Source organism: Nyctibius grandis, chromosome 3, assembly GCF_013368605.1.
Source record: "Nyctibius grandis isolate bNycGra1 chromosome 3, bNycGra1.pri, whole genome shotgun sequence".
Classification (NCBI taxonomy): Eukaryota; Metazoa; Chordata; class Aves; order Nyctibiiformes; family Nyctibiidae; genus Nyctibius; species Nyctibius grandis.
The window spans coordinates 109,420,804-109,441,009 of NC_090660.1; the positions used below are offsets into that span (position 1 = coordinate 109,420,804).

The 20,206-nt window shown below is 41.5% G+C and overlaps 1 protein-coding gene across 1 annotated transcript in view; it reads right to left on the reverse strand.

Annotated features, from left to right (window-relative positions):
• COL22A1 (collagen type XXII alpha 1 chain) overlaps positions 1-20,206 on the reverse strand; it is a 223,894-nt gene that overhangs the window by 59,326 nt on the left and 144,362 nt on the right. The window contains exons 23-32 of the mRNA XM_068396530.1: positions 20,095-20,148; positions 12,250-12,258; positions 10,578-10,622; positions 10,151-10,204; positions 9,076-9,129; positions 7,549-7,602; positions 7,104-7,139; positions 3,630-3,692; positions 2,360-2,413; positions 1,021-1,062 (exon numbers count right to left, since the gene is read on the reverse strand). Of these exons, the coding sequence (XP_068252631.1) occupies positions 1,021-1,062; positions 2,360-2,413; positions 3,630-3,692; positions 7,104-7,139; positions 7,549-7,602; positions 9,076-9,129; positions 10,151-10,204; positions 10,578-10,622; positions 12,250-12,258; positions 20,095-20,148 (465 nt within the window). The remainder of the gene's footprint in view (positions 1-1,020; positions 1,063-2,359; positions 2,414-3,629; positions 3,693-7,103; positions 7,140-7,548; positions 7,603-9,075; positions 9,130-10,150; positions 10,205-10,577; positions 10,623-12,249; positions 12,259-20,094; positions 20,149-20,206) is intronic.

Consider the following 20,206-nt stretch of genomic DNA (forward strand, 5'->3'; position numbering starts at 1 on the left):
CTCCATTGCTGCATGAAGGTCTGTAGGCATTTGATTTTCACCAACAGACCTTGATTCAAATTCTCTCTGTAATCGGTGAAGTGGCAGCTGTAACCAGTGGTGGTGAGCAAGGCTGAAAAGTGTGACTGGGATCTGTTGCAATGACAGACCCATTCCTAGTGCTTGCTCCAAGCTGCTTACCCAGATTTTTGTGGAGGAAACTCTGAGGTTTATGTATTTACATTCAGTGGATGCTTGTTTAATTGCCAGTGAAATTCATTGTAATTACGCTCATGCTCCCAAATGTAATTTTGCAGTCTCATAAATTAATGTTTTCTTGGCCTTTTTTTTTTTTTTTTATTAGCAGAAAGGGTATGTGCAGTCAGGTATGACTGGTTTTTGTGTTGGATCCAATGCTGAACCCAGAATTAGCTCTGGGATGAGAGAGTCTGTCTGGGGTTACAGCACAACATGGCACTGTATGGGATGGAGGCTCTGGGAGGCTACAGCACCACTGAGGTTGAATCCTCCATCCCATAAGTTCATGTCAATGAGAAGGGGAACCCTCTGCTCTTCCTGGAAAAAAGTGACTTGTTCTCCAAGAAGACAAGCTGTTGTTCACTGGTATATGTTGAAAGTGAGCCAGTCTTATCCTGAGATCCCAGCGGGAAAAATCTAGCTCACCCTGGAAAATCTGTATGAACGTACTCCCTGTTTTCAGCCATGACCTTCTTCAGACAGCTCCCACAGCTGCTAAACAAATCACAAATTCAATTTAAGTGCTACCACAAGGCAAGGGCATACAAAAATGTTGTTTGCAAAGAGACAGAGGAGGGCACAACCTCCCCCCAAAATAAAAAGACCAAACACACCTTGATATTGCTTCTCTGAAGCAAAGGGAGATAATATCAGAGTAAATGGGTCCTGAAGTTTCTGTAGTGACATAAGGATCTTGAAAAGCTTTGTTTTTGAGGAATTTGTGTGGAAGAAGTGTGATGATGTCTTGAATATTGTCACAGCACAGAACACAATCTTACTTACTGTTCCAGGTAAGCCTGGTGGTCCAGGGGAACCCATGTCACCCTAGATAGAGGAGAAAAATATAACTAAGGATATAAAAAGATGTCCAGGTAAAACTCAGCATTATCAGCTAGAAGATGCAACATTACCAGATGAGATCTAACCCAATGATGACCAGTCAGCTCAATGACACTGAAAATCCCACAGCACTTATCTGATGGGTAGAATTTACCCCATTGCTCTGGCCAGAATTTATGCTTTTTTTGCATGCAGGATTCTCACTTTGTTTGTTGTCTTTATCACTTTATGACTTTATCATTGACCTGACTTCACAGGTCAATGAATTTCTAATGTTACCACATCCAGCATAGGAGTGATACGGAGTTTAATATGCATTTTAAGTCAAAGTTGATCAAAATTCTTGATTGAAAAACATGTTTTAGCTGAACTTCTTTTGTGGATGGAAAAAAAAACAACTCTGTTTTTCATCAAAAATGTATGTTTCTAAATGCAGTTCTCCCCATAATTTTTGAGTTAAAACTATGCTGTTGCTGGAATATTTAATGAGACTTACAGTCCAGGTGTCTTAGCTGCCATTGACCTTCCTGTAGGCTGTGGTCCACAGACAGCTTCAGTTTCCCTGACACTTCAAAGCCAAGAACTACGAACAATGCTTGTTAACCTCCCAGATAAAGGAGATTCGGGTGCTTCATTGGAGATGTCATTTGACCCATGACACCCATGAACGAAATGCCACCTCCATAGATGGTGAAAGTTACTGGTAAACTGAGGGCTGATATATCCCAGGAAGAAGAACAAAGTGGTACCCACTTCCTGATGGTTATTGCCATTACAGTGAGGGCAAATTTTTCACTGTACAGCCATAGGCATCTACAAGGTCAGTGCTTCATCTTCCCCTTCATGTTCACAAGGGCTGAATGTAAATTTTAGTGGGCATCACCTTTGTCCAGTTCTCTCATTTTCACCAATATTAATAGTGTTGTGATGGCAGAAGCCCAGACCATTCCTTAAAGTATTGTTCTAGCACAGCACAGGCAGGCACAGAAAACTTCTTTGGAATTTAATTCCAGGCTCATTTCTATCAGCCAATTCTAAAACAAAGGAAGGTTTCCTTGAATTAAAGAAATTGTCCTTAGATTTCATCAGCTGCTTACTACTTCTTGCATTACTCAATAAATTGTCCCCCACACAGCTTTTTCTGCTGCTTCTCTGTAAATCTCAGCTAAAAGACTTCCAATGTTTCTATCCTCCTCAGATGTTCTCCTCTATCACTTGTCTCTGCCCCCTGGTCTCTTTTCCTCTCTCATCTAAGGAGGACCGTGCTCATTTCATGACTTACCTTTTCTCCTCTTTCACCTTTCAGTCCTGGGAGACCATCTTTTCCTTTTTCTCCCTAAATGCATGGAAAGGAAAGCAGGAAATATGCATGTTTTGATTTGAATGCATCAGTCCCACTAGAATATTTTACACTTTCAGTTGACCTTACCAGTCCTCCAAGATGTAGTGCAAGCAATTAAAAATGTAACATTTTGGAGATGGCTTCCTAAGATCCACACTATTTTCAAAAGCCAATGGATAGCAATTAAGCTAATGGAAAGGAAAGCACCGATCCTAACATAACTTGCATGTGGAAGTTCCTACTGCCTGATGCACTTATAAAAACCAGATTTTTTTCTAGTTGGACAAGAGGGGCACCAGAACAGGAGTTAAGACCCAAAGTAGACATTCATACTACTAGTTTTATTTATATAAAAGATTTCTGAATCATCCATTCACTGGTGCCTACCTCTCTACTTTGCCCAGGTAACCTGGTCACCTGAATGGGAGATGCTTAACAAGGATGATGTGAATACTCCTCGAAGTGCGTACACAAAATGTATTTATCTTGCATTCAGATAGGTGCTATCTGACCTACATTTCTATGATTTTGTATATAGAGAGGATATATTCTATATCCTATCATCTACAATGCATATTCTATAGCAAACTGAACAGTAAGACCTCAGTTGATTTTAGATCCTCCTTGACCACATTCAAGCACGTAGTCAGTTATCATGAGTACAGGCCCCATTTACATGGCTAAATTTACTGTCAGGTCCCTGATCCAACTATTTCACAGTATGCAGATGCCTCTGGAAATCTGGAGCTATCCAGGGGAAGAAGTAGACACCAGGACTTGGGTGGAAGTTGGGTCATCAGAAAATGATCCAGCCATCTGGAGGCTTCTCCAGGGCTCAGTGACATGGGGGATTTGTGATCTTTTTGTTGTTATTACATTTTTTAAATGTTCTTAAATCAGGCAGGTATTTCTGAAAGTGAGGCTGAAAGAGCACTGTACCTCTCCTAACTGCCTCACAAGCAACATGGCATCAGTCATAACCTTCTGCATTTAGGATAGACACTGTTCATTAGCACCTCCACTGCAATTAACAGTCACTAGGCCGTAAAGTACGTTTTTGGAAGGGGCACTAGGTGACTTTGCTGGACACCAATCAGCTGCTTATCACAGCAATCACACCAAGAGATAACATCATCTAGGGACTCTCGAAATAAGTTGTCCCAGTGTCAAATGGCTAAAAAAAGTCAAGCTGTGGCTCAAAGTCACTCACCTGGTCTCCTTTTTCTCCTCTCAGTCCAGGCAAACCCTGATGACCAGGAAGACCTGCTTCACCCTGAAAGTAAGACAAAGAAGCTGTGAAATCTAGGAAGAGGCATCAAGCATAGCTTCTATTAATAAATCCCATTACTCTCAAATATAATTAGGAATGAAAAGGCAGAATGGTGAGCCAAACTCTTCTCTCACTCATGTCAGTTAAAAATGCATCAAGTCTGGTCTTCAGGATAGGCTAATCTAGCCACAGTGCCCTTAGGCTGGGCAGGATGAAACCTTAATTTAGCTCTTTGCGTGTCTGATACTAGACTGTGAGTTGTCCAGAACTCATAAGGACTGCAGATGATTTCTTCTTGATACCAAGTCACACCATGATACATATAGTCTATGCTGTAGGCCAAAACCTGCCCCAGTTTGGACTAGAGATGTAGTTTGTTGAGAGAGAATGGGATTAGTTTGATTATCAAATAATTTCTTATTCTTGGAAAATCATTACATAAAACAGCAGCTAAGACCTCTCTTTTTTCACCGTTACACTGTTAACTGACACCATGGAATTTAGGACGTCTTCTTCATGGTGGTCTGTAGCAGGACCAAGCAAGCAAATAAAAGCAGCTAAAAAAGTTAAATCTAACTTTTATTTTAATTTTTAATTATACAGGGTAGTCTGGAAATGCAAAAATTCCATTATACTACTCTGAATGGTACAGATGTCACCTGAAGAACAGATCTAGAATTTTCTGGATGCACTATTGCACATTTGGATTTCTTTCTGTTCGAACCTTATTTTTGAGTTTCTGCTATATAATATTTGCTATTGGAGTAATTATTATCTCTATGTCATGTGGTTTGTCCTAAATATATCAAGTATTCTCAAATTTAGCTCCCAGTTGACCCAATTTGTCATCTGAAAATAACCATGTGGTTTCCTATTTATAATTATTCTATCTGCATTTGTAGTGCAATATCGCAAAGGATCTCAGTCACGAGCAGGATGCAAATGCACTAAAAGTGCTGTACAAATGCTGAACTAAGGAAAGATGATCCCTGCTCTAGAAAGATTATCTCTGAAGTATGGGAAGACTCAAAACATTATCATTAGACATTGGAATGGGCTGCCCAGGGAGGTGGTGGAGTCACCATCTCTGGATGTGTTTAAGAAAAGACTGGACATGGCACTTAGTGCCATGGTCTAGTTGACAGGGTGGTGCCAGGGCAACGGTTGGACTCGATGATCCATGAGGTGTCTTCCAACCTGGTTGATTCTGTGATTCTGTGATCATGATATAGGTGCAATGAGTCTGCAGAAGAAATCAGGTGAGGAACAAGATGCTGTGGTGACTGAGTATGACTAGGAACATCAGGGTGATGTCTGGAGAATTCTAAAGAAAGTGACATTTGATGACAGAGGGAGTGGTGCTTTATGAGATCCACTGCAACATCCTGGCTGATCATGAGATCCCAGAGATCATGAGGTCAAACAGAGGGCCTAACGTTAAAGAAGAAAAAAAGGAGAATCTGGAGGAAAAATAAAAACATGTGGTGTAACTTTGGCCTCTGTAAAGGTACTGAAGCAAAAAATCAATGAGTTTGTACGAGCTTAAGGACAGAAAGATAATACAAAACAGCCACTGTGGATTTGTTAAAAACTAATCATATCAAACCCATCCAGTTCCCTCCCTTGACACAATAACTAAGCAGACAAGAAGGAAGCATTTGTGTGATGTATCTTGACATTAGTAAGACATCTGACACAGGCCAACATGACGTTCTCATCAGCAAATACAGAAATGCAGCTCAGAAGAAGGTTCTCTGGGGGATGATGTGCAACTGATTGAAGAAACTACATTCACACACCTGTTATTAGCTGTTTGCTGTCAAATTCAGAGGATAAATGACGTCCTCTAAGGGTCTGCACTATTCAATATTTTGATTTGTAGCTGAGGTGACAGAAGAGAGAACATTTATGAAATGTGTGGAGAACACCACGCTGTGGAGAGAGAAGCAAGTGTTTTGGAAGGTGGCATTAGAATTCAAACCAGCCCTGCGTGGGGAGATGATCCAGACCAAGTGACAGTGCTTTGGTCGGGGCTCTGACCCTTCATTGCACTGGGCCCGAGCTTGCCCAGCAACTGCAAGCCCAGCAGTTTGTTTGCCCAGCAGCAAGGAAATAACAGCACTGGGCAGGGACCACAGAAACCACTGAGGATGGGTATGGAAACTGCTCCCCAAGAGCCCGATGCGAGCGCCCCTGCCCATGCCATGGTGATCTCCCCTTACTTGGGATGCTAGGTAAGGATACTTTCCTGGGAATTTAGTGATACCTATTAGGTAGATTATAAGGAATTTTGGAATAGAAACAGAATAGTCCCCACTCGCAAGTTGGTATAATTGTTATCCACTTAATAAGTGCCTTATCCCAATAAACCTCACTTTGTACCTCAGACTTGGAACCTTATTCCTTCAAGGGATAGACAGTGGCAGGGAGTCTGACCATGACACCCTGACAAAGAGGAAAAATGGTCAGCAATTCTTAAAATTTAATGGTCATGGAAAGACTGCCACAGCTTATGGAAAGCTGCTATATGAAACTCCCCATGGACAGCTTCTTCCCTTACTCTAAGTCCAATTTGTGGTGCATGTTCTGCTTTATTGCACAAGACAACATGGGAGCAGAGGTCATGACCATGCTCCCATGTCATCTTTATAGCAGAAGATTGGACTGAGACTGGTAAGAGTAAAGAGAAGATTGAGGCTCTGAGACTCTTCCATTGCTGGCATATACTCTGTACCCCAAAATCCTAAGTGTATGCCACAGATACAATACTCTGTCTTATATTTCTCTTTCTACAGATTTTCATACTACGGTTGAAAAGTTGGCATGCAGATGACAATATTAACATCTATGGTTAGTGGTCCTGACTGGGCTCTAGACAGCTATATGCTTTAGAAAATCACAGGACATTCCCTTGGTTCTTCACTGAGTTCAGCAGTTGTCCGCTGAAACCCAAATCCCAATAGAAAAAGACTAAGATAACTGTATAACTTCTATCAATCATATGAAGTTATTTCCTAGCAAGCATTTACAACTTAGAAATGACAGCATCATCCCTTGCATCACGTAGCTACAAATAAGTTCCTCATATTCTAGAACCAACACCCTGGGTTAATGTGATATGTGAAGGAAAACAAGCACTTTTAAGCCACTCTGCCTTCCTTTTCTTCCTTATCCACTAGGAACAAGATGATTGAATTTTCCAGGGTACGATGAAAAGTTGGATTTATCATATTTTTGTTCTGGAATTTTTGCATTACTCTGTCCAGCCACGAGTCTCATCCACTCATCTTCAATCGCAGATGCAAATGACATGCACAGATCTTGTTACTGGCAAATGGCTTTGTTATTGCATGTGGTCACTTTATATTGCCCTGACAGGTAGGCCTTGATGCTAAGATTATTTTTTCTGCTCACCTGCTCACCAGGTTGGCCACGGCTCCCTGGTTCACCCTGGAAAAACAAAAGCAAAACTTAACATTGCAAGGACCTGACCCTTTTGTAAGAACACTTTCTCATTAGTAAAGTGTCCCCCCTATTGTCCTGGCCCATGTTGTTCTACCTACTTCCCCTAAGGCACTGAAATTGTCTTCTTGATGGCTTGGGAACCCAGATCACAGGGAGCCAACGCAAGGGCTGGGTCAGATCTCCCTACACATGTAGACTCAAGAGAGAAGCATGAAACAGGGTTTGTTATTTTGGAACACCATGAACTTGGAGAGGCAATGAGCTGCATCTGTTCATCCTCTTATGCCTCCAACCCTAGAGGAATCTTACTCTCCTGACTTCAGCATAAGACCTTCCAAAACCACACCTTGATTGACTCAATGGCTATGGTAAACTATGAAATAAAATTCCTTACCTTAGGGCCAGCTTTTCCAGGAAAGCCTTCCTCACCCTTTTCCCCTTGTTCTCCCTGCAGGGAACACAAGAATTTAATATACAAACTCCTCTGGTAGTGCAGCATGTTTACAGGCAACAGCGAGGAACATTTTGACTTAGATCCTCAGTATCAGCCTGAGGATGTAAATGGAGCCATGTGAGAATATGTTTCCCGGAATGTTTTTCCATTCTAGTGCTGTTTGCAATCACATCTCCAGCACAGATCACCCTCCTGGAATATTTCTGGAATAACACAAAGTCAATCACTGTTACATTAAAGATGCCCATAGTGAATTATCTGGAAAATAAAACCTCGATTCAGTTTCTTCAAACTATATGTGGTTAGAAAGTCTACAATATTTCATTAAGAAAAATAAATAATTGTGGGATTGGGACCTTGGCCACTGGGCCTCTTAGGTAAATATTTTGAAACTGATCTTTCAGTGCAGGTGGTGTCAGCATGGAGAGCAGAGACTGCAGTAGAATAAGAGTTGAAACACGCTACATAGCTGGGAAGTGCAGTAGGTACTACACAGGGCTGTGGATAAAATCCAAAGTTTATTTAGCCTCAGAAATTTGTTATATGCTCCAAATTCCTCATCTTTATTTATCAACAAATGGGAGCTGGGGACTCTGCTAGACCTGGGCTCAAGCACTCAGTTGAGAGAGGCAAGTATAAATGTAGTGTGTTATTGGAACAAGTAGGGGTCAAAGTGCTGAAGTAGCAGAGGCAAGAAGACCACTGAGAATGCAATCCAAGACAGTTGATGGTTAAGAGCTGTTGTCCTTATTCCAATATAGTGTCATCATATCCAAAGCCTAGGTTGGCCTTTATAGTCAAAATATGGCACGTTTCTTTGACACTTATTTACATAGTGATGGCAAGTCAACCAGAGTGTTTCCTACCTCTAAATCTAAGTCTCCCTTCTCCCACTGCAGAGACAGCAGAGGGGACAACTCTTCCCAATCTATCCTTTGTAGAAGCTTTCAAATCGGACATAAGAAGTAGGAAATAATGAAGAACTGTCTTTCTGTCACACAGATCTACAGAAGCCTTAGGGGGATGGCATCTCTCTTTCCAGCTCTTCAGGGAGGAAAGAAAGGAATGTCTTTGGAGCCTGCCACACTTCCTTGGTTCTTCTTCTTTGTGCCTTGGACACATGCCTTGACTTGCCAGTGTCACTGGCTTTCCTGAATGACAGTAGAAGCTTCTCTGTTTGCAATGTTCAGCTGTGTTTGCCAAATAGGATGTAGCAGTTGAAGACTGGAAGAGGATCTCTCATCCCTGCTGTATTTACAGCCAGCTCTATCTTCATAATGACTCAGTACAGTCCAATCACACCAGCTGACTTGGCCCTGGAGATTCACTGGTGGCTCAGTGATGTGGGATTGGTGAGGTGGTGTTTGGCTTTGGAGATGTGCCCCCCTTTCCGCTCACACTTGTTAGCTCACCCAAGTAAGCTGCCCAGGTAAGTAGCTTAATACCAGTGTATGTGGTGTCACTTGCCTTTTGACCTGGAAGTCCAGGAAGCCCATTGAATCCATCTTTGCCGGGCAACCCCTAAACAAGAGAAAATCATAAGCTGTAAGTGCCTGTTCTTTAAATTGTTAAGGGCAAGCTCAGCACAAGCATGCTCAGTTCATCCCTCTTGCCTAAAGGGAAGAGGGATGAACTTAAACTGACCTAAGTTTCAAAAAAGAAGAACCACCTCATACATTTTGTTTTGACTTTTTCCCTACTGTGTCACAAAATATACAAAAGTTCTAACAATGCACATATCTGCTCAGCCCTTTTTCCAGTATTTCAGTTTTGGTGAATGGCCACTTGATGTCAGTACTGTTACAGAGAAAAAACAGTATAGAGCTTTTATGCACTGTGGATTCTTAAATAACTTTAGAAATTACAATTTTACTTATCATTCTCTGTAAGTCTCTATTATCTGTAGCTATAAAGATTTTTTAAAGTCTATTTCTCCTTTTAAGTATTGTTAATTTCTTGTATAATACATAGACTTCTAAAATTAATTTACATAACACATAGTGACAGAATGCTTCAGCAAGATAAGAATTAAAGTTATTTTTTTCCTGTAATGGATTTAAAATGGTGAGAAAAGGTTTTGTCGCCTTTCAGAGTCAGTCAATCCCCAAACATTTCAGGCTGTAGGTGGCACTTCTTAATACTAAAAGTATTTCATAATTTACCTTCCTTGACTTAATAGCCAACAGAAATTGCTATGCTCTGCTAAATCTGAGACTTTAATTGTGAGTTCTTTGGCTTGATTCAGGGAACTCCAGGTCTGGAAGAAGAATATCTTGTAAAAAGCAAAATTACTTTTGAAAGGTATCATATAAGGAAAACATCATGGTCCCAGTGTGTAGGAATAGTGGAGCTGCATCTGGTAAAATTCTTATTCACAGAAGGCATCAGAGGCTAACGTCTGCATTAAAGGCGACAGTGCTGGAGCCCGCACTAAAACTTTGTGTGCAGACAGGCTGTGGGAAATGAAGGAAAGACTTGAGAGTTAAAGTATGTGAAGTCATGGAGAGCACGGAGGCAGGGGAAGCAGCTCCTCAACACTTACAGCTGGTCCCGGTGGTCCGGTTTTACCAGAAACTCCAATTTCTCCTGGCAATCCCTGAAAAATGAAACCAGAACATAGAAAAAACCCAGTACTTCTGTTCTTTGCAGCTACCTCAATGGAGGATGCTGCTTTCAATTTAAATGCAATTTTTCCTTTCCACGGCAATCAGGTCTCTGCTGCAGGAGGTCCTGCAGACATGGACTTATCCCCAGGTAGTATAAATGTGGTTCCGATGCTCAGCACTGAGAAGCTGTCTTCTAGGACCAGCTGTGGCTTTTCAGTGATAAAATACAAGAGAAAACATACATTGCTGGAGGCCCTGACTCAGTTCCCACTGAAACCCATGATCTAAACTTCTCCCCAGCTATTTTTTCCTCTCCTTTCAATAAAACAAAAAATAACCAAAACCCAAAGCCTATTTTCTTACTGGTGTTCCAGGTGGTCCAGGGGGTCCAGCAATGCCTGGAGGTCCCTGTAAGAAAGGAAGCAAAAGCAGTTTATTAAACTCTCTGATAGTGGCTGAAAGTCTCAGGTCTTTCCCTGCACAGTCCAGGCCCTATTTGAAACAGCAAAAGCACTGAGGTTTATTTCATTAACTTCTATAAAAAAAAAAAATGCAAGATGCCATACTGAGCTCCCAGGGAACCATGTTCACGAGCACAACAGGATCTCCTGCTTAAGCCACTAATTATTATTGCTACAAGGTGAGCTCCATCCTCCACTCCAGTACAAGAGAAAGAGGAGTTGAAGGCCATCAATAGTAACATAAAACACAAAGCTTGTCCAGTGAGATCCCTCATAGCATCCAGCCTAATTTAATCTTGATCAATGTTGTTTCCAAGTGAACAAATTACCTCTGCAAAAAGATCTCTGAAGTAACTAATGAATGGAACAGGGTTGCGGTTTGGGCTTTTTTTTTTGGGAGGAGGTGAGGGGCAAAAATATGAATCCAAGAGTATGGAGAAACAATGTAGTGGATCAATGTAGTGTTTTAAAACAAACGAACCACCATTTTAGTGCTCTTCATTAACATTGTTGATAATAAAAGGTCCTCACAAACTCATATCTCGAAGTACACATTCATTTGGAAATGTCCTACCAGTCTTTCTTACTCATCTCCCTACAACAGCTGTTTCTCTTAGGGAAAATATTCTCTCAAGAGCCGTCCGCTTTTCAGAGGGATTTATTTTTGTGTATTGAGCAAATTGTTAAATTTGGCTTCCTAGCTGAGAAATTTGTTTCCATACTCAACAGATCTTAACAGGTTGCTTAAGATGCAGAGGTGTTTGTTATTTCCAGCTTCTACTGTAGACAAGATAGGATTTCTTATGTGCTGAGAATGAAGCATGTGTTCATGTATTTTTTGGATCAGAACCTAAGCAAACAACACGAGGATGGATGTGAGAAATGGATATATGACTGAGTTGAAATTTTACCTTGGCTGCCTCTTTCTGTCTTTCTAACACAGTGATTTAATTCATTTTCAGTTTTCATCATGGGGGAGTTCTGATGTGTTTGTACTTAACCCCTCCCCGCCCCCGCGCAAACCCTAGGTAAAGAATTGAAACTGAGCAACTAATACAAGACAGAAAATGCCCAGTCAGCATTTTCCTTGCTAGACCTGTGTCACCATTCAATACCACAAAGCACAGCTTTTCTGGTTAAGGTATTACCAGTCATGGATCAATATTAGCATTCCACATTTAAGGAAAAATGTAGCTGAAGAGAAGAAAAGGGTGCAGAAAAGTGAGGACAAGGAGTTATTTGTGGCATGGTTTGACAGAGAAGGTAACAGGCAAGCAGGCTTTTTAGAATACATTTGTAAAATTCAGCCAGAGGAGAAGACAGCCTCTCGCCAATAGATGGGGCAAGGCAACCAAAAAAAAGGACCTGCAGATGCACTTGGCTCTCATGATCTGCCTTCATTTCAACTCAGAGCAGACATGGAGTCATCCCACCAACAACATTAGCATTTGTAGAGTGCCTCAAATGTGAGCACAACTGAAAAATGCCTGAAAGACATGCCTTGGGATGCTGCTGACATAATTCCTAGGGAGCCCTGCATCGGCTTCTGGGGACGTTGGTTCAGCTGCTATTGCAGGAGGGTCCTGCAGTTAAGGAACTCTAGTCCCATCAGGAGACACCTGGTCGAGACCATCCATCACTTAAAAAAGGCTTTGCCATTCAAAGAAAAGAATCGACAGTCCAAATTAGCCCAGCTCAAGAGAAAATACCATACTGCGAAACAACTAGATGGAGTGACCTCAGACACCAGGGACCTGGAAGTTCTGCTTGGCCCTACTCCAGCTCTACAAGGATGATATTGCTGAGAGGCCCTGCAGAAGGTATGGGCTCGGGCTTCCATGAACAGTGGGTGCAGTACTGGGAAAGAAGGCAAAGGTACCTTTAGAAAAACAACAACTGATTCATCAGTAGAATGGACTATGCATAAGTGAAGGAAAGAAAGTACAAAATTTACCTTTGTAGACTTGCTTTGCCAGTTCCGTTGGTTCCTCCCTAATAGCCTAATTTTGTTCTCTTTCTCTCTCCGTCAATAACTGAACCACCTCCCACCATCAAAGACATATTCTCCATGGCCCTACAACAGGAAGCTTCTATCAAGACATGAAAAATGCCAGCCAGGACCCCGTCTCAGCCCAGGCATCCCCAAGTATGATGCAAGTTACCCCACACAGTACAGACAAGGGTCAATCTGACCTAAAAGCAAAGTCTCACTCAAGCATCTGTCAGCAACCAGCGTAATCCCTGAAACATGAGGTCCTACATCGTCCTCATTCCAACCATTTCTCCTGGTAAGTCTTGATATTCTCCTTATCCAAGACTATTTCTAATTTTTCTCCTAAACTTTCTGTATTCTGGACCACAATAACCTTATGCAACTGCAAGTCTTGAAACAGAAGCACACTGATCCTTACCTTAAATTGCCACTAACAATTCAGTTTCATTGCTCTCCATGAGAACAATCATCCAGGACACCATGCCCAACAGTGGTTTCCTCAGGTAGCTTCACCAGATGTTGCGCCAATAAGTGTTACACCCACTCATGGAAAGCTCTTCCAATAAAAGCCTTCCTGAGATGGACGTAGAAAGAACAGTTCTACATAATGACTACCAGTATCCCTGTGACATTCACAAGATGCTGACAGCCTGCTTCATCTGACTCTGTACACCTACATCTACTGTCCTACTGGATTTCTTGCTTTCTGCAGCTTTGGCTACAGCAAGTGACTGGGACACAGAGAAATAAAATGGCACGATCACATGAAAGTTGCAGAAATACATCATATGTGTCCTTTATAGAGCCCTCCCTTTTGCTACTGTCCAGAGCAAATCAGTTTCACTTGTATATAAATTTCTGTTATTGTAGCCCTTCTCCTGTGTTCTGAGTATACTTCAGAGCAAGGACTATTCTCTCTAAGTATCTAGAAAGGATCAAACTGAGCATTTATTTGTGATTTTAAAAAAAAAACATAAAACAGCAGCAGCAGGACAAGTTGTAATGCTTAACCCCAAAATCTCACGCCACCTGTTTTCTTTGCTTCCCTTTTTTAACTGACTCCAGATGAAAGTACCTGATTAAATGATCACTTTCTTCAGAGATCATTTGATGAATTATACAGATGAGAGTCCCTGTCCCAAATCCAGTCCCCAATGCTGCCCCTTTAAAACTCTGATCTAGAAGAAAATAATCATGGAGTGGTATTTTTCTGGCTGGTAGAGATTTTGATGTGTGCTTCCTACACGCTGAAGCAAAAACTGATATATGAAAGCTTTATTCTAAAACAGGACAACACAAACTCAGTTTGGAAAACAAATGCAAAACAGGGATCTTTTATCAAAATGTTTAAACCAAAGTATACTCAAACTGTTGTTTTGAAACAAAAATATTTCAAAGGTTCATTAAAATCCAAATAGCATGTAGAGGGGTGTGTGTGTGTGGTAGGGTGGGACACCTTTACAAACATTGGGGGCAGGGTGGATTTTTGTGTTTCATCCAGCTCCATTCCTTAGACAATGTAATGCAGGGACAGTTCTCAGGAAGGAAGTCTGACACTCTCCGTATTGGAGCGACAGCTGTGCCTGTCCTCCAGGATCCACTAAAGGATGCTCTCCCCTTCCAGAGTGTATCTTGCTGAAAGACAGGCTGGGAAAGGCAGAGCTATTAAGATTTAGGTTCTGCACTCCCTAAGGAAGCACTGAAAAGGAACAAAAACCTTTGTCTGTGACTACATCAGTGGGCTGCTTGGCCTAAATCTTTTCCATGAAAGAAGGGACGGCTATGTTTTAGAGGGAGGTGAACAAATGCCATTCCAGGATGGAAACTGAAGTCTGATGGCTTTTCCAGATATCTGTCTCTGAAGGCAAAGCTTGCACAGACATATTTTCTGTATATTATTCCATGCTGATGACTGGATTCTCTTACACTATGAGAAAGGCTTAGATAAGCCCTTAACCCATGTCAAAACAGACTGTGGTCTGGGCTTTTTAGACAGCGTGCCAGCTTTATGAACAAGAAGAACCTCTGGGACACACAGGAGCATCCTGTCTGCTGCCACAATGATAGTGAAATGCATAACCACAGTGCTGACAGCCTTTTCCCCTCCAGTGTCTGTACTTGTCTCTGCTTGAAAACCAATTACTCCCTGAGATTTCACATCTCAGGAAGTCCCCACAGACCCTTTCTGTTGGCTTTGTGCTGTCTCCCCTTTATTCCCACTTCTCTCCCATCAGAAATAAGACTGTTGCAACTAGTTTTGTGGAGCAACCCACGTGTCTCACTATATCCCCTGCTACTCCAACTTTCCATTTCTCCTTTGCTGCATCTGAGTGGTTTCTGGTATCAGCTCCTCAAATCTGCTTTGTTTCTCACCCCAAGCACTACAGTATCCACCAGCACTACTGTGAATTACTTTCAGTTATGCTGCATTAAACCACCATATTGCTCTCTTTGCTTAAATCTGGTCTTACAAACCAAGACAAAGATAAGAGGATATAGAAAAGACTTGCTGATGACTCTAAAAACCAAAAGCCTAAAGATCCAATAGATCTGAACATTTACCTATGATGCATGCTTTATAGTCAGCTTCAGTGACAGTGTCATAATTCATAAGTGTATGAGGTCTCCAGTTATTTCACCAGGTGGCATTGTAATTGGAGTACCAACATTATTTTTAAAAACAAAGGTTTTTTCAAAAAAATTCTCTGAACTGTCTTCCAGCTCTGTAAAAATACTGAATAAAGTTGACCTTGTACATAGCAGCCTCTCCAGGAGAATTTCTTGCTTCCAGTGAAAGACAGTGTTTAATTTCATCACTTAGTGTAAGATATGGACATGATCTCTTTTGTCTACAGAGGAAGATTTATTTCCCTGTGTGTTCGCTTTGAGTTGGTTTACTGAGTCAGTGCAGCAAATGAGAAAAATAACAAAACCCTCTCCTTTATGATCTTTCGTTTCAGTACTATTAGTGATCTGCACTGGTGAAGGCCTTTTTCTTTTATTTTTGTTAAAGGCATAGATCTTATTAAAGATAGCTCTGAGCAATATCTTCCAATTTTGAGCAGCACTGTCACAGTCTGAATTCAATCTGAGCTTTGCAGCTGGGGCCTGTATCCTTTCCTTACATTTCACAGTATTAACTTGCATTATAAAAAGGACGTTAAGGACACCATCCATTTCAGAGGATATAATTTATTTCCTGAATTACTTAAGAAAAGCTGTGCTTGAGCTCACACCCTATGGACAAGTCTATACTAATTAAATCACTGCCAGCCACGACCATAAAAAGTACAGCTTGTACAGGTCTTCCTCGCAGGTCTTAGTTATACCACCAGGTTATCTAGCGTAAGGCAAACCTCAATAGCAGCCCAGAGATGTTGCAAGTGTGAGGTATGGCATTTTTGCTTAAAACATAAAGAGTTTCGACTTGTTTTGCTATCTCACAGGTGGACAGCATGTACCTGCTCAGCTCGGGGAATCTAGAGAGTGGCTCAGTGGACCATTTGTAGGTACCTGCTTTAGGAGAGCTTCAGGCTGCACTGATGATATTATCTGGACCTTCATCAACTGCAACAGGAGCTCAGATACCTGCATCCCCATCTTTAACCCAACAAGTGCTTGCATTTGGAGCTGAATCCCAGCACTGGTAACTCAGTGACACAGCTCAGAGTGTCTGAGCCCTCGGTTAGCACTGCAGCATCAGCTCCCCTCTCCTCTGAGCCTGCAAACACAGCCTTCATGTCTCACTTAGCATATACTGCCTAACTGCAAATCTCCTTTCTTCTTAGAATGCCCATCATGCCTAGAAAAACATTTGCAAAGGTAACTCATCAACTGCCTTCAGCCCCTTCTCTGAGTCTTCCTCTCAACAGACGATGGGATAGACAAGGTATACCGTGATCACGGGTGACCATGCAGAAATGCACAGCCTCTTTGTTTCCCATGCTTGTTGCCCATTCATCTATTTCAACTGAAAGTGCTTTATGAAAATGCTCATTTTTCAGTCTGCATTTGAACAGCCTACTGCAATAGTAGTTTGTTCCGTAATTAAGGTTCCTGGAAACTAAAATAGTACAAATAAATAATAACAACATAAACTCATTATGAGTTCAGATGTCTGTGTCCTTGCTGTAGGAAAATCATTCATATTCAGAGGGGAAATAAGCCCCAGAGTGTCTACTCCAGGGCTTAATGATGTTGCAAGATGCACTGCTTCTAAAGGTCACTAGAAAAGAAAAGCTCATTTTTGGGGGTGCTGACTGGACAACATAGAACAGATAAGCACATGGACTTGTTCAGCACCACAGCTGATTTAGAAAGAACAAAAAAATAATTTAAAAGTATGTTTGGATTAAAATTTAGTTTGAGTTGGTGTGTGCAGGAAGAGAGAGGCAAAACTAGGGCTACCCTGTTGTCACAAAACTTTCCCAGGGTGGTTGAGAAGTTGCCTCCTAGCTGCTGCTTCAGGATTTGACACTTAAATTAATTCTCAAATGTGACCACACACAGTCAATGGTCCTTGAGTGTCAGACTGACATAATCTTTACTGTGATTCATCACTGGATCTGCTGACCCTGCTCCAGAATAGCCCTCAGGTTGGTTCCCTTGCACAGCTGCCTGACCCTTCTGTGGCTTCTCGCTTGGATTGGGCATGATAGCAACCCATTTTTCCTGACAAAGCTCAACAATCACTGCAGATATCTCACTGTGTCTGTGTACACCCTGGCACTTGGCCCCATCCTTCACCTCTGTACCTCTGTAGGAAGAAGGGTTTCCCACCACATGTCACTAGGAAATGCAGAGTCTCTCTGAAGGTACTTCAGTAATGAAGAGGTTGGACCAATTTACCCTAAGGCTTCGCTGGGTACACAGAACAGGGGGTCAGGACCTACTGGCATCCTTTCATGGTCTTTTCTATATCTTTCAGCAACAATATGGTTTATAAAGCTCCTATATCCACTCCTTCCTTTTGCCCACACAGCTATCAATGAGGGGAGCCAGGTCAAAAAACAAAACTACATTTAAATTTTAAATAGCAGAGGAAATGATGTTATTTTAGTGTCCAAATCTAGCTTATGTATGACCAACTCAAATCACTTGGCTCTCAGTGACATGGAGATAGCATAAGAACAGGTAACACAGACTTGCATACGTGGCTTGAAAGAATACCCATGTAACTACAGCATAAGGAAATCACTTTTCTTTTGGGGTATTTTCAGGCATGGTCTGATTAAGAATAAAAAAAAAATATGCTGGTAAAGTGCTCAAAAAAACTAATGTCACCAAAACTGCTGTTAAGCTGAAAAGTAGTTTTGTCACAAACTGAACGTAAGCACTTTCTCCAAAAAGAAATACAGAAATCTGCAGTAATATGTCCAGACCAGAGCGCCACTGCAAGAATAGGAACAATGTTTTTCCATTTTTATAGTTAGCTTGGAGGAACAGTCAATTTAAGTATCCCTCGATGGGGCTAGCATTATATGCAGTTTTAATTAACATAATATTTACTAACTTTATTTAGCCTGTGGAGAAAAGAAAGTTACTTAATGCTATGTCAGCAATTTTCTCAGATATGTTTATAAAATTGCTAATACATGCATTTTTTTTAAAAGTTACAGGGAACTTGAGCTGAGCAAGTATGATTTTTTTTTGGATGGATAGGGTCAGATATCTCAGAAATAATGCATGGAGAAAAATCTTCCCCCAAAAGCAAAGAAAATCCTCTCCCAATGGCTACACAGATGGTTCAGAAGGCTTAGCGGGACTTTTTAATATTATCCAGTGGAAAAAAAAACAAACAATCAAACAAACAACAGAATCTTTTAAATCCATTAGAAATCACAGAATCATAGAACGTTAGGGGTTGGAAGGGACCTCTGGAGATCATCGAGTCCAACCCCCCTGCCAGAGCAGGACCAATCTAGGGCAGGTTACCCAGGAACGCATCCAGACGGGTCTTGAAAGTCTTCAGAGAAGGAGACTCCACAACCTCTCTGGGGAGCCTGTTCCAGTGCTCTGTCACCCTTACGGTAAAGAAGTACTGCCTTCATTTCTCTTGAAGGCTGCTGATGAAACCAGATACTGTACCAAAGGAAAAAGTCTTAAAAATATGTAAACCAGTATCAAGTGGTGTTTCACAGGGCAAAGTTCCCAGCTGAACACAAGGGTCCTCACCTGCACGGGGTTGAAAGCCCCTGGATTGCCTCTCTGACATCCTCCACAGACATGTGAACAGCTCATTACAAAACGTCTGCCACAGAAATCATTTCTAGATCGTGTTTCTTGGTTACAAGGGCATAGCTTGCCAGAGGAAATAAATGAAAAATCGGCATCTGCTGTCTAGCAGTGTGCTGTTTGTTGCAATACATCGCCAACAGCTGTAGCGATGGAGGTTCTTCATTCCTGCCCAAAACTTAACCAATTATTGAAATAAAATATCAAAGCCAAAGACCCAGTTCATTAATTTATTACTGAAAAGCAAGTGAAAGAAAAGTTCAGTTTTATCCTGAATGGTCAGCTTAAAGAGGGGTTGCATCTTTTCTGCTTGAGGACATTCCCGCAGATATTTTTGTCATTGCGGGGGATGACCCTACAAAGTGACTCAGATAAGCTGAATTTGGCTACAAAGTTAGCAAGAAACTAAGCCAGAGGCAAGTGTCAGTATTATAATACAGGGCAGCATGGGTTGATCCAAGGCAGAGCCATATCCTCTCTGGTGATGCTTAACACACACAGCACTATTTTGCCCTTATGAAGTTACAGATGGTGCAATTTGGAGCACTGTCTTGCCAAAAGCTTTAAAAAAAAAGGAGCTAAGGGGTCATTAACTTAAGACATCCTTCCTCAAGGGGAGAATAAACATTTAGTTTTAAGCCGCTGTCTCTACCTTCCTCAATAAGCCAACACCTAACCCTCTGTAACAAGCAGAAATGTGAGTATCAAAGCCACAAAAACAGTCTTGTGCTCAAAGAAGTGTGATTTCTGAATAGCAAATACCTTTTAAACTGCTGCTTCCCTCAAGCTGCAGCACAGAGGTATATCTGCAATTGCCAATTCACACAGCCAGCAATTAGCTGAGACACTGTCCTCAATATTACAGAACACAAATCATTGCTTTCCCTCTAGAATGATACTGCTCTATGTAAAAGTAATGGGGAAATCACATACAAAACACCTCTTTATGTCCCTGTTCAAAGATGCTGAAAAACTGTGGAAGGTAAAAGTAATTGCTGCCAGACAGGCAGACTTGTCTCAATCACAACAGGATAAATTAGTTTGGCTCTAAATGGAGAAACGCCAACTTCAAAGATGGTGCAGATGAGAAGAGAACAAGGTCAGTGCATGCTGCATTGCGGTTCCAAGTCACCTGTTGCCACATAATATGTTTTTCCACATATTATATGAAAATGAAGAAATCAACACTTACCTGAGGGCCAATCAGACCATTAATTCCTGGGAATCCTGGTTCTCCCTTTTTACCCTGCATGTTCAACAGAGAAGCAAATATTAGACACCATGGCAAAGACTGCTATTGACTT